The following is a 12,221-nucleotide window of genomic DNA, read 5'->3' as shown; positions in this document are numbered from 1 at the left end:
GGGATACATTTTACATAGAAATGCACAAAACTCCATGTTCCTCTTACCCAAAAATATTTATACTTACAAACTTCAACCCCTATGATTGTCTAACACAATAAAAATAATATATGAAAGATTACACTCAACACTATAATATTATAGAAGGGGATATATTTTACATAGAAATGCACAAAACTCCATGTTCCTCTTACTCAAAAATATTTATAATTACAAACTTCAACCCCTACGATTGTCTATCACAATAAAAATAATATATATGAAAGATTACACTCAACACTATAATAAAAACAAGAATCTAGCTTCTATGAGATATTTACTACATAGAAATACGTAACTGCACATCAAATATCTACTACACATATAACATTTGCACTAGTCTATAATTCTAATCATGACTTTTTGAATTAGAACAACTATAACCCTATAACTTATGGCTTTAACTACAAATTCATGTTCATAATTTACAAAATAAATTTCATTTTTATCTATCCCAAACTATAAATCTTGCTCCAACTTCCTATTCTTATTTCACTACTCCCCTCAATTGCCTACTTAGCTCACCTAACCATAAATATGAATAAAATGTATATTTCAAGCAGTCATTATAAATAATCGCAATAGATTAGAATGATAATGCACCCCAAACCTACAAAACTAATAAAAGAAACTTTTCTAAATTGATGTTGCCACCTTTTAAAGAGGTAACACTCATCTTAATACCTCCACCATGCACTAGGCATTAAATAGAAAAATCTTTACCAAAGCCGCCAATGAAATCAAGCTACCTTAGTCTAAATACAACTTGCCCCTATCTATCTAGAATCAAACTATAGAATGTTCTAGTTCTAGAAAGGAAATATCTTAGATGGTCCTATACTATATACCTTTATCTTGTATAGCCAAATAAACTATAACACTAATGATGAAAAAATCAACAATATTATTTTATATTCAAATATATAGTTTCTTATGAAGGTGTGTATGTATCATATATTTACACATGACCACATAGTTTGATACTTATTTATCTATTTCCATTTATTGTTTTTTTATTGAAAGGAAATAGTTGAAATACTGAACACGAATCAGACACTAATTGAACTAGAATAGATAGAAGAAATATAAGTTCCAATAACCTAATCTAGTGTAGTATTCTTTACATCATATGATTAATCCAATTTTAGCTTCAAACTCTTGCTTAATCTTTTATTCAACAGAGAAACAAACTAAGATTGAAAAATGGCAAATTTTATTTATTTAACAATTTTAGTTTGAGAATCATTTAATTTATATAGTAGAAATAGAGATGGTGGAAAAGGTACCCATAAGAAGTGAACATGAAAATACTAGAGTTTTCTATTGGGGCACCCTAAAACGTCACACATTACATAGAAAATAAGTCAATTTTGACAATTTAACACTTTTAACATAGAAAACAAATCTAAATATATGACATTTAAGCCATCCATTTGTTACAAGAATGATACACAAAACCAAGATAAAATGACTACAACTTTCTCTGTCATCGAACACTGAGTTTTGAAGATAATTTGCCATGAAAAAGCATCTCAAGACTAATATTTGAAGACTAATTCGTCGACATAGTAGTAAGATAGAATTGTTTAAGAAGGCCAATTAAATTATACAAGACTATCAGCTTTACCCTTGTACCTCCCAAGATGCAAGCGCTAGGCTAGTATGTAACATAGAGACATGGAAGGAAACATAGAACTATGCATAGAATAATTGGAGAGTGTCTTTTGTTGGACTAATTCTCGACGACTGTTGGTGGAGTGAGAAAGAGGTGTTCAAACTTGGACATTTGATGCGGTGGCAGAGCGAGGAAGACGTGAACACCATTTCTATCAACATTGTTGGGAAGCAACAGAACAAGATTCACCTTTTCATGAAGAACAGGCCCATAATACAAAGGTCTCCCCCATGGGTATTTCACATCCTCGAATCCAAGTCTCCACCATGAAGACACATAAACGGCCCCCTCAGCTCGAGGACCGCCGTTGCTTACCTGAAACCAATCAATGGCCGATCGAACATATTCATCATTTACTCTGCCAATCCCCTGTTTCACCCTTTCCACGCACCAACACAGTGATTCCTTCTTAAAATCCCCACCATTTGCACTCGCACAGGCAAGATATACAGCATTTCCTACGAATTCACTTGGCAATGGAGGATTCAATCTTCCCCTTACATCCACTGCAAATGAAACGCAAGATTCCTCCTTTTCTTCCATTTCCATGGCTTCTGTTCGACATTTCCAGATATGCGCAGTCAAAACTTCGAAACTGGTGCAGTTTCCCAATCTTCCATCCGCCATTGCCCTTTTCTTTAAGCTCTGCACAAAATCGGCAGAGAGTCGGAAGAGCTTGAAAATATGGGGAGTCGAATTGGTATTCTGGGATGGTAAGGTGTTGGGTCCTGTGATCTTTGTGAAGAGAGATGAGCTGTCGGAGTTTGGGTGATCATTGAATTGTACAAGTTCAGGATGTGGGTATTCAATGGATGGAGGAGAGCGAGCTCGTAATGGGGTTCTGTCAGTATTGGGGATGATTTCTATGATGTTTGTTGAAGCCAAGGATGCAAGGTTCTTCACGAAGATTACGGCGCTTATTCCATCCATCACTGTGTGATTAGTTCCCAATCCAATTGAGAAGCTTCCGCACTTAAATCGAGTCACCTGTTTGATTTCAATACAATAATAAGAACTTTTTGATATTGCTGTTGAAATTCATTAGTCAAATTTATAGAATTATGTTCAATGAGTAGGGAAAGAGACTAGTATGAAATTTCTACCACAGATCTAACTAGAAATAGAAACAACATTTCTGCAGGAAAAAACAAAGCAATTAAAAGGAAGACAAAGTTGTGAAAAAATATCATTGTATTCATTGTTCTTATATATGACTATTGCAATTTTCTTAGAACCAAACAAGCAACAGAAAAAGAAAAATTACTGTACAGACTAATTGAATGACCTCAGCTTATGCAAAGAAAAGCAGATCTTAACACGCAGTGACGTTGAAAGACAAATAGAAACTGCCACTCGGCCATGAATTATAGATCTAAAGACGGGACGGCTGAAATATCTCAATGTCACCACAATTCCAACTAAGTAGAAAGAAAACTAATGAAAAATAAGAGGAAAGAGAGCAATCTAGTGTGCATAAACCCTCCCCTCAAAATCTACAGAAAATTCACTGAGATGAGAAAACTGTGGACATCTGTCGAATGATAACTGCTATACTTGAATGAAGAGAGACTTCACTGAAACCAACATGAAGACCGAGATCAGTCTACATGAGCGCTCTCACTGCCACTACTCGGACAATTAACATATGGCAAAGGTAAAATATTTGTCAATCGAAGATACAATAGACAATAAATTGCGTGCTCTAAAACAATGAATAGATGACAAACACAGACAAGACATCTATCATTTATGGATGCAGATGACACATAAATTGGTACGAGTGACCTTAACGACACTACTCAACCATACAAAAACAAAATATTGATTGAAAACATAAGTGTCAATTATCTATAAATTTGATCAACTATAGAAGCCAAGAAGCATTCACTCAAGGAAGCATAAAAGCTCCACACAAAAGTGTCACTAAAGAGGAAATAGAGGTTAGGCCCATGCAGTCACAGCATGACCCTAGCTAGTCTGTGATGAAGAAAACTCAGGGGCTAAAAATTTAGGCTAGTTCATAGCCTTTTTCAAGGCCTCTGGTCTCATTTAGCATCTGTTGAGTGCATGTCGCTCCTTACCATGTAAACTGCAAGGCTCATCCAGTACTTTTTCTTTGTCTTGGATTGCTGATTAGATTCTAAGTTTCTCTTTTCACTTGTATGCACAACAAGAGCATGAGTTTTGGCACTTTCCAAAGTACCCATTTTTATGAGCTTATCTTACTTATGTATCTAAGACTCAATGAAAGCATCAAGGGTGGGCGTCTTCCTACTCATCCCTGTTGTAAGCCTGATTGTGTGAAAAACACAGACAAACACAACATATTGTGGACCCAATTTTGACAAGATAGCAAGGATTAATTTGCTTTCTTCATTTGATTTGTCAATACCACATTCTTTCAGCTGAAGCAATAATGATTTGAACTTTGTGAAGAAATTTTTGATATTATCAAAACTCCTTGGATCTAATGAGATGAGCTCATTTTCAAGGATGTTACCTCGCATCTCATCTAGCTTCTAAAAAAGAGCCCCCAGTGTAGTCCAAACTTGATTTGGAGTTGTGCATGCTTCAACATGAAACAACAATTCTGAAAAGATGGATAAGCATAGCAGGTCAAGGGCTTCATCCATGCGGCTGAAGTATTTCGAATTTTGAACTGTGGAAATGTGTTCAACCTCTGTCCCCATGACTATTCAACACAAGTCTTTACTTCTAAGCTGAAGCTGAATCTCGGACTTCCAATCAAAATAGTTGTATAAAGTAAGAAAAACAGAAGCTGGAAATTCCATTGTATCCAACAAATATATCTTCAATACCTGCAAAATAATGCTCTCTTTCCCAGCAACTAGGGGACCTATGATACCATGTGAAATTTCTACCACAGATCTAACTAGAAATAACTAGAAATAGAAACATATTTGTAGATAAACAAAGCTTTGAGAAAATATCATTGCATTCATTGTTCTTGATATACGACTATTATAATGTTCTTATAACCAAGGAAGCAATGGAAAGAAAACAATAATTACGGTGTAGCCTAAATGAATGACCTCAGTTTGTCCAAAGAGAAACAAATTTTAATAGGGATGTGATGGTGAAAAACAAATAGAAATTGCCACTCAGCCATGAATTATGGATCTAAAGACAAGACGGCTGAAATATCTCAATCTCACTACTATTGAGACTGAACTTAACAATTACTTGGAATTATCATAGACTAACACCTAGTAACCACCCAGGCTAATATTCTGTATCTAAAATTTCTAACCTGTATATTGAAATTTGTCTATTTTTTCATGGAATTTCTGTAAGTGACTGAAGAACTTAGAGTTAAGGTTTAGTTTTTTCCACATTTACGGAGCTCTCTTTAGAAGTCGTAGAGTGTGAAGTGGACGGAAAGTATCATTTCAAAATGTTCATCCGGAACCTATTATGTTCACCCCACAATAGCCACTACCAAAGAAAGTAACACTTTTTGCGCAAATGGACCAATCAGCAACCAAAAAAGGTAAAAAACTGATCAACTATTAGTACACACGTGATCGGCTATTAGTACATGTGTTATTGGCTATTAGTACTTGTGTTATCAATCTTGGAGGCTTCTTAGAAGTGGTAACTAGGGGGATCTATAACGGTACCAGATTGGTCATTGGACCGCCCGGCGACTACTAGGTCTCTTCCCCCAATTGTTCACAATAACTCGTCTTTCATAAGAAGAAATGGAACACTTGGCACTCTTAGAATATAGGTGACACTCATAGAAATGAAGCATAGAGACTCTTAGGGAGATCAGCCATCCCAATACTACTCGAACTACACACTGAACCACAGAGTTGATTTTAAGATTAAGCTCACTTTGCTTGCAATCTCATTTGTAAAATCTTAATAAAATGTTATCTTCTGAACCATCCATCATATAGTCCTTTAGGCTCATCAACTAATAAGTACGAGATATTTTCTACAACAAATTAAATTGTAATGTAATCATTAAGATCTATCAAAATAGTTTTTGCGTCAAATGTATTGCTCTATGTTTCATGAACAGTAATTCACATGATCCCATCTTTCATAAGAACAAATAAAACACTTAGAATCACTACAATTTCTTTCAATTCAAACTAGACAATCATACACATGACTATAAGATCTGTAAAACAAGACAATCATAAGCATCACTATTAGATCTTTAAAACAAAACAATTATAACCACTATAAGCAAACCTGTAAGAAGCAGAGTGGCAAATCTTGGAGGTTACTGATTTCATGGCATTGCTGTAGAACCAGCTTCTTGAAAAAGGGGTTGGGATAGGCGATGTCATGCAGATCAGAGAGCGATATGCTTGTGGAGGCAGAGGCGAACAGAGCACCTGCTCCACAACAGTCGATTTGAAGGCGTCTCTCGTGGGAATCGAACTCAAGTCTTCCTGCAAAGAAATCATATGTCACCAAAATCTTACTCAAGGCGTCCCTTATCATCTCAGTAGCTTCAGATGGAGTTATTTCAGGATTTGGAGCAAAGAAATGAACGGTCTCCATAGTGAACACTAGTTGCTGATCCAGATTGGACAAGAACATTCTTCTTCTTTCAGTTGGGTGTGCGGGATAAACAATCATGGTTTCCTCCACTCTTACTTGGGCATCACATGTTGTGTCAGGAGGGCTCAATACTACAGCCATTACAGCAGCTAATTTGGCAAATTTGAAATATTTTTTGTGGGCTATACTATTAAAAGCTGTGTAGCGTTGGTGGTATCACCATGTTTAGACTACTCCATTTAAATAGCATCCATATTATTCTCTCCAATGTCATATTTGAAAATGATATCAAATATTCATCACCGTTTTTATTGATCAAAATCAACTTTTCATTGTTGAATTGGATATGTGGCATTTAAGATTGAAGGTGTGGGAGAACCTAAATTAGATGATATCTAAGACTATTTGTATGAGGAAAATCTGAAAGAAATCAGCCAGTCTTCATTCATTGTTCTGTTCTTGCACATAATTTGGTCTGTTCACAATGTAAAAGTAAATTGGCCACCCTGCCTATCTTGTGATCAGCAATGACTTTTATTTAATTCTTAGTTTTCTGTCGCACAGTTCAGTTCATTTGTCTGCCTTAAGAGCTTCCCTATATTTTGTTGGCTGGCTTGTTAAATTAGTGATTAATAAAATTATATTTATCATGTCAATGGGGTCACAGGTCCAAGCCATAGTTGCATGTTTGTAAGCACTCAACAAATAAATTTACTTAATTATGACAGTTTACAAATGGCAATAATGTGGATATTGAATGGACCTTTGACAAGGTAGCACTTACAAGGTAAATGGGGTTGAATGTGAATCAATTTACTCAATAATAATGTGGAATTCAAGCATTATAGAAGAAATGTAAATGAGTTTATAATATGAAATATATTCATTGCATATCTTATTATCACTTTTTAAGAAATTTATAGCTATTAATTCATTATTTTGGCGTCTTTTTAAATCATTTTTATATAATCTTTGTTTAAAAATATTTATACTATTATAATTATTTTAGGATTTAATCTATCATTAATGAGCCAAATTTATTGGTACATATTTTATGAGTAGTGATTGACACAAACATATTCCTCGTGAAAGTAAACATTCTACTTAGTATTCATTTTATCTAGTTAATGGTTATAAGGATGAAACATTAAAGTCTTTTAGGAGGTCACATATCTTATGAGCATCAACTACATCCAATAAATGTTATGCGGGTCATTCATTCTCATAAAAAATAGGATCATGCAAACTAGTGCTCATAAAATATGAGGTAATCAATTTGACTCAAAGACTTTGTAGTAGAGTCTTGATATAAATATAATTATTTGACACACACTAAAAGAAAAACTTTCTACTTACTATATTTTTTGTATTAATATTTTTCTATTTGAAATATGTATATATTGATGCAATGAAAGATCTAATACCCATTGCAAGGTTGCCAATCCAAAAAACTCATTATAGTTCATCTAGCAAACAATGTTAACCAAAAACTATAACCTTATAAATGATAAAAATCAACATGTATACATTATATGAGGGGATATTTTTTTATATAAAAATGCACAAAACACCATTCTTTGCATCCAAAAAGGATTTAGACTTGCAAAATCCAACCCCTACAACTGTCTAGCACAATAAAACTAATATATGAAAAATTGCACTCAACATTATAATTAAAATAGAGACAACTTTAAAAAAATATTTACTATGTAGAAATAAGTTGCAGACATCAAATACCTACTACAAATATTAACATTTTGGAGTAGTCTAGTTCTAATCACAACTCCTTTAATTGGAACTAACACAATCCTACAACTTATGGTTAAACTGTATATTCATGTATAATTATAAAATAAAATGAATTTGAGTCTACTCCAACCTATAACTTGGCACTAACTTCCTATTTTTATATTAGTACTCACATTCATTGCCTACCTCATCTACCTAGCCACAAATAAGAATAAATAGCCTATTTTGGGTAGTCATTATAAGGAACCACAATAAATTAGGATGATAATGCACCTCAAACATGCAAAGATTAAAAAAAGAATTTTGCAAATAGAAGTTGCCACCATTTAAATATGTAACACTCATCTTAGTGCCTCTACCATGTACTAGGTTTTACATAAAATATTCTTCACCAAAGCCACCAATAAAAGCAAGCTACCTCAATTTAAATACAACTCACCCCTATCTAGAATAAAATTCTAGAATTTTCTAGGTTTTACATAAAAGATTCTTCACCAAAGCCACAAATAAAATCAAGCTACCTCAATCTAAATACAACGCACCTCTATATAGAATGAAATTCTAGAATTTTCTAAAAAGGAAATGTCTCAATAGTGGACTACACTAAAAACATTTCATCTTGCATAGCCAAATAAGCTATATGACTAATGATGAGAAAATTTCACAATGGAATTTTTTTTTTCAATTTTTAACATCTTATTTGATTTCTTCTATTTTTTAGTGTTTTATTGGATTTTCTATTTTTTCTACATAATTTTAAGTGCACCAAGATGGTGTGCAAAACAAGGTGTGTAACTGGACACCTTTTTCTGAAATCAAGTAAACTTGATCTTGGAAGACACATTTGAGGGTCATAGACTCAAAATGAAAAAATGTGTAAAGTTACATAAAAATTGTAATAATATGAATCTATTTTCTAAACAATCAAGGTTTTTAAAAAATGGATAAGACTAAGAGGGTCAAACCCTATGCACATCAAACATTGTTCCTATTTTTTGCTAAAAAACATAACATAGTTATTTTTGTGCGCTCCACAAAAAATATGGCTATATTTAGTATTTTCAAAAACACTTTGGTAGGATGATTGGTAAGAGTGAGATCTAGAAGTTGTGCATTTTTTCCATAATTTTCTTAAGAGTAGTTTTTTTTTCTATGCTTTTTTGAAGTGACCCATCTTGAAATTTTGACACCTCTTCATGCACTAGGCATAACTTACATCAAAATAATCTAAAACCAACGTTTTTCTAAAAAAAGTGTATAGAATCAAGTGTAAAACAATAATATTTTATTTATTTTCCATTTGGTTAAGTAGATGAAAAGTTATTAAAAAAATTGTAGATATATGTCTAAGAGGACTGTCAACACATTGATATAGAAAAATTAACTTCACAATGTTAATCTTGTCCAATTTTTAAAAAAAAATTATATGGTTAGAAAAGTAAGAAAATGTTTGAGATCACGATGGTGATTTTAGAGATACCCACCTCGCCATTTGCAAACTTGATGAAGTCAAAGATAATAATTGATCTTAGAAGATGAAAAAATGTCTATGGCAACAAAGATATACGGAAAACATCAACCCAAGCCTTTGGGTAGTTTAAAAGGCCTATTACCAAGCCTAAATGCAATCGAGCTTTTTTGTTAACAAAACACGATTGTGTTATGTTTCATATGAGTAAACTATCATAGTAGACATAACATAATCATGTTATGTTTAGTAAAACTATACTAGTAGTAATACAGTCACATTATGTAGATATGTAAAAGTAAACTCAATTGCTCAGAGGTCCAGTTAGGCCCAGTTAAAGATGAAACTAACCAAAAATGGATTCATGTTACCAAATATATAATATGATTAACTAGGGCATTGTAAAAAATGTCAAAACCTTGAGTTACATGCTTTGAATCAGCCATGCATGGGACACATTAGAACCATCACAATTTTCATTCACTTCATCGTTTGGTTTGGAATATTGTGAGAGTAATTAGAAAAAAAGTCATAAGGAAAATATGTCTATTACAAAAGACTGCCTAAAGCCAACCATAGAAAGAGTGTGGTGGAGAGACAACACACAGTGGATTTTATATGAAGATTCAAATGCCATCTCTATCAAAGAAAGTTTAGTTTCTTGAACTTCGACTATGGATTTTGGAATCATTCAGTTTGTTGTTCATACAAATAGAGACCCTTTTAGGGACAACCTTATTGATATGCAACAATACAATGTAAGGTCAGGATATAGGAGATATATTCTTGTGGTTGAACTAGAAGATAAATCATCTTATTAAGAAATGATAGAAACCTTTTGTTAAAGCTCTGAGGTACATCAATTCATTTTAGACAATTTTATCTTTGATTTTTATCATGTAGGAAAATTTAGTGATGGGTTTTTGTGTGTATGTCAAGAATAGGAGGATGAAGGGTCTGAAATTGAGACAAGGGTGCATTACCTTGACAAACAAGGAAACCTACAACAATATTCTTCTTGAATGGCCAGAAAAATTATTGGAGCTCTTGCCCAAATGAAAGAAAAATTGATGGTTAATATTGATAGCCAATTTAGTGTAACTCTTGAAATAATAAAACATGTTGATAAGCACTCTAATGAATGTATGGATATATTATTGAGGTGACCCAATCTCTCTCTCTCTCTCTCTAGATAAAGTTATTGGAGATCCAGTGAGTGCATCTCCTTCGTTGACAAATATAAGTGCTTCTAGAGAATTTTATAAGGAACACTTGCTGGTTTTATATGTCTAATTTTTTGGACATATGACCCCTTGGGATAAATCTAATATGAAGGCCTATTAAAAATATAAGTTCTTCCAGAGACCTCATACGACCCCTTAGGATATATTACAACCATAAAGTGTTCCTTAAGGGGTCTTACAACTCCTTAGGAAACACTTGATGGATCTAGTACTATTCTTCCATTAGATCTTGATTTCTACCCTTTTGTGGGTCTATAGGATTAATCATGTGCTTAAAGGATTGGCCAAGAGAAAAAATGTGATTGTATATTAACTATTTACAAAATGTTTAATTGAGGAGAAAATATTGTAGCGATCAACAAGAAAACTAGCTATGGATAATCTAGTTATGAATTATGTAAGAATGAAACTATTAATGAATTACTCAAGATTAAGAGACAAAACCCACTTGGTTAATGGGAAAGATTGAGAAGATCTTATGGGACCTATGATAGAAGTTACAAATAAGGACTTGAAGAACTAGGAAGGGGAAAGAAACAAAGTAAAGAAGTAAGATATGCATGTGAGCCAATGTTAGATGATGATGATTAATACACACCATCTACTAGTAGCTCAAGTAGTGATAAAAGGTCTTCAATGCACATGTACTTAGAAATAAAACTTTCAAATAGATAAGTGACAAGTGTTGTGGAATTATCCATAGAAAAATGTGAACTCTCTCTCCCTCCCTCCGTCTCTCTCTCTCTCTCTCACACACACACACACACACACACACACACACACACACACACACACACACACACACACACACACTCACACACACACACACACACACACACACACACACAGAGTTACACACGCATGCACTCATGCACACACACACACAAACACATCTCCCCCCAACCCTTCTATATGCATCTCATTCTCAATCTCTCTTATTGCTTCTAGTTTTACATAACCCAATGGAGTTATGAAGAACTAAATGCAATGCTAATACAATGCAAAGTAGGAGAATCCATGAAGGAGATGTCCAAATCCCCAACAAATAACCACACATCGAAAACAAAACAAAAAGAAATAATAATGCAAGATCTTATGCCAAATCATATCTCTTTATTCATAAAATAACTGATTACATGCAATATGCCTGACTCTATGGCCTTCTGGGTTAGGGACGAATAAAAATAACAATTACAATATCAATTCTACAAGATTCCACAAGATCCAACTTACAATCTCAATCCCAGCTAGTCCAGATCTACAACTGGATAAGAACACCAAGGAGAATTCACACTTGTACCCTTAGGTCCACCAAGCAATCCTTTGGTCCTCAAGCCACAGCTACTAGCTCTTCAAAGTTCACATCCTCTTCTCCAAGATAGATCCTCATAATGTCTAAAACCTCTATAAGACCCCCTACTTATACCTGGCTAAGAAATGAGTCGACCCATTTCATTAAAAACTAAATTAAATCCCTCACATTAAATATATGTTGAGCCACAAGTTA

The 12,221-nt window shown here is 33.7% G+C and overlaps 1 protein-coding gene across 1 annotated transcript; it reads right to left on the bottom strand.

Moving 5' to 3' along the window:
- Nucleotides 1-1,764: 1,764 nt before the first annotated feature.
- On the bottom strand, nucleotides 1,765-6,778 carry LOC149562668 (acyltransferase GLAUCE-like). The gene is made up of 2 exons (XM_089823910.1): nucleotides 5,939-6,778; nucleotides 1,765-2,701 (listed from the first exon to the last, which is right to left on the bottom strand). Exons 1-2 carry the CDS (start codon nucleotides 6,392-6,394, stop codon nucleotides 1,772-1,774), a joined length of 1,386 nt encoding a protein of 461 aa, XP_089680036.1. The 5' UTR covers nucleotides 6,395-6,778; the 3' UTR covers nucleotides 1,765-1,771.
- Nucleotides 6,779-12,221: the final 5,443 nt, after the last annotated feature.

The sequence above is a fragment of the Cupressus sempervirens genome, chromosome 4 (genome assembly GCF_028749045.1).
Source record: "Cupressus sempervirens isolate cs-2001-9-10 chromosome 4, ASM2874904v1, whole genome shotgun sequence".
Taxonomy (NCBI): domain Eukaryota; kingdom Viridiplantae; phylum Streptophyta; class Pinopsida; order Cupressales; family Cupressaceae; genus Cupressus; species Cupressus sempervirens.
Note: the sequence above shows the minus strand (reverse complement) of the source record. Positions and strands in the feature narration are given on the sequence as shown.

What these genes read in the sequence shown, in the direction of transcription:
- LOC149562668 (XM_089823910.1), bottom strand. Translation starts at nt 6,394, where the DNA reads ATGGCTGTAGTATTGAGCCCTCCTGACACAACATGTGATGCCCAAGTA. An exon ending in TGCCACTCTGCTTCTTACAG is followed by an intron (nt 2,702 to 5,938) that starts GTTTGCTTATAG and finishes GAAATCAAACAG; the next exon opens with GTGACTCGATTTAAGTGCGG.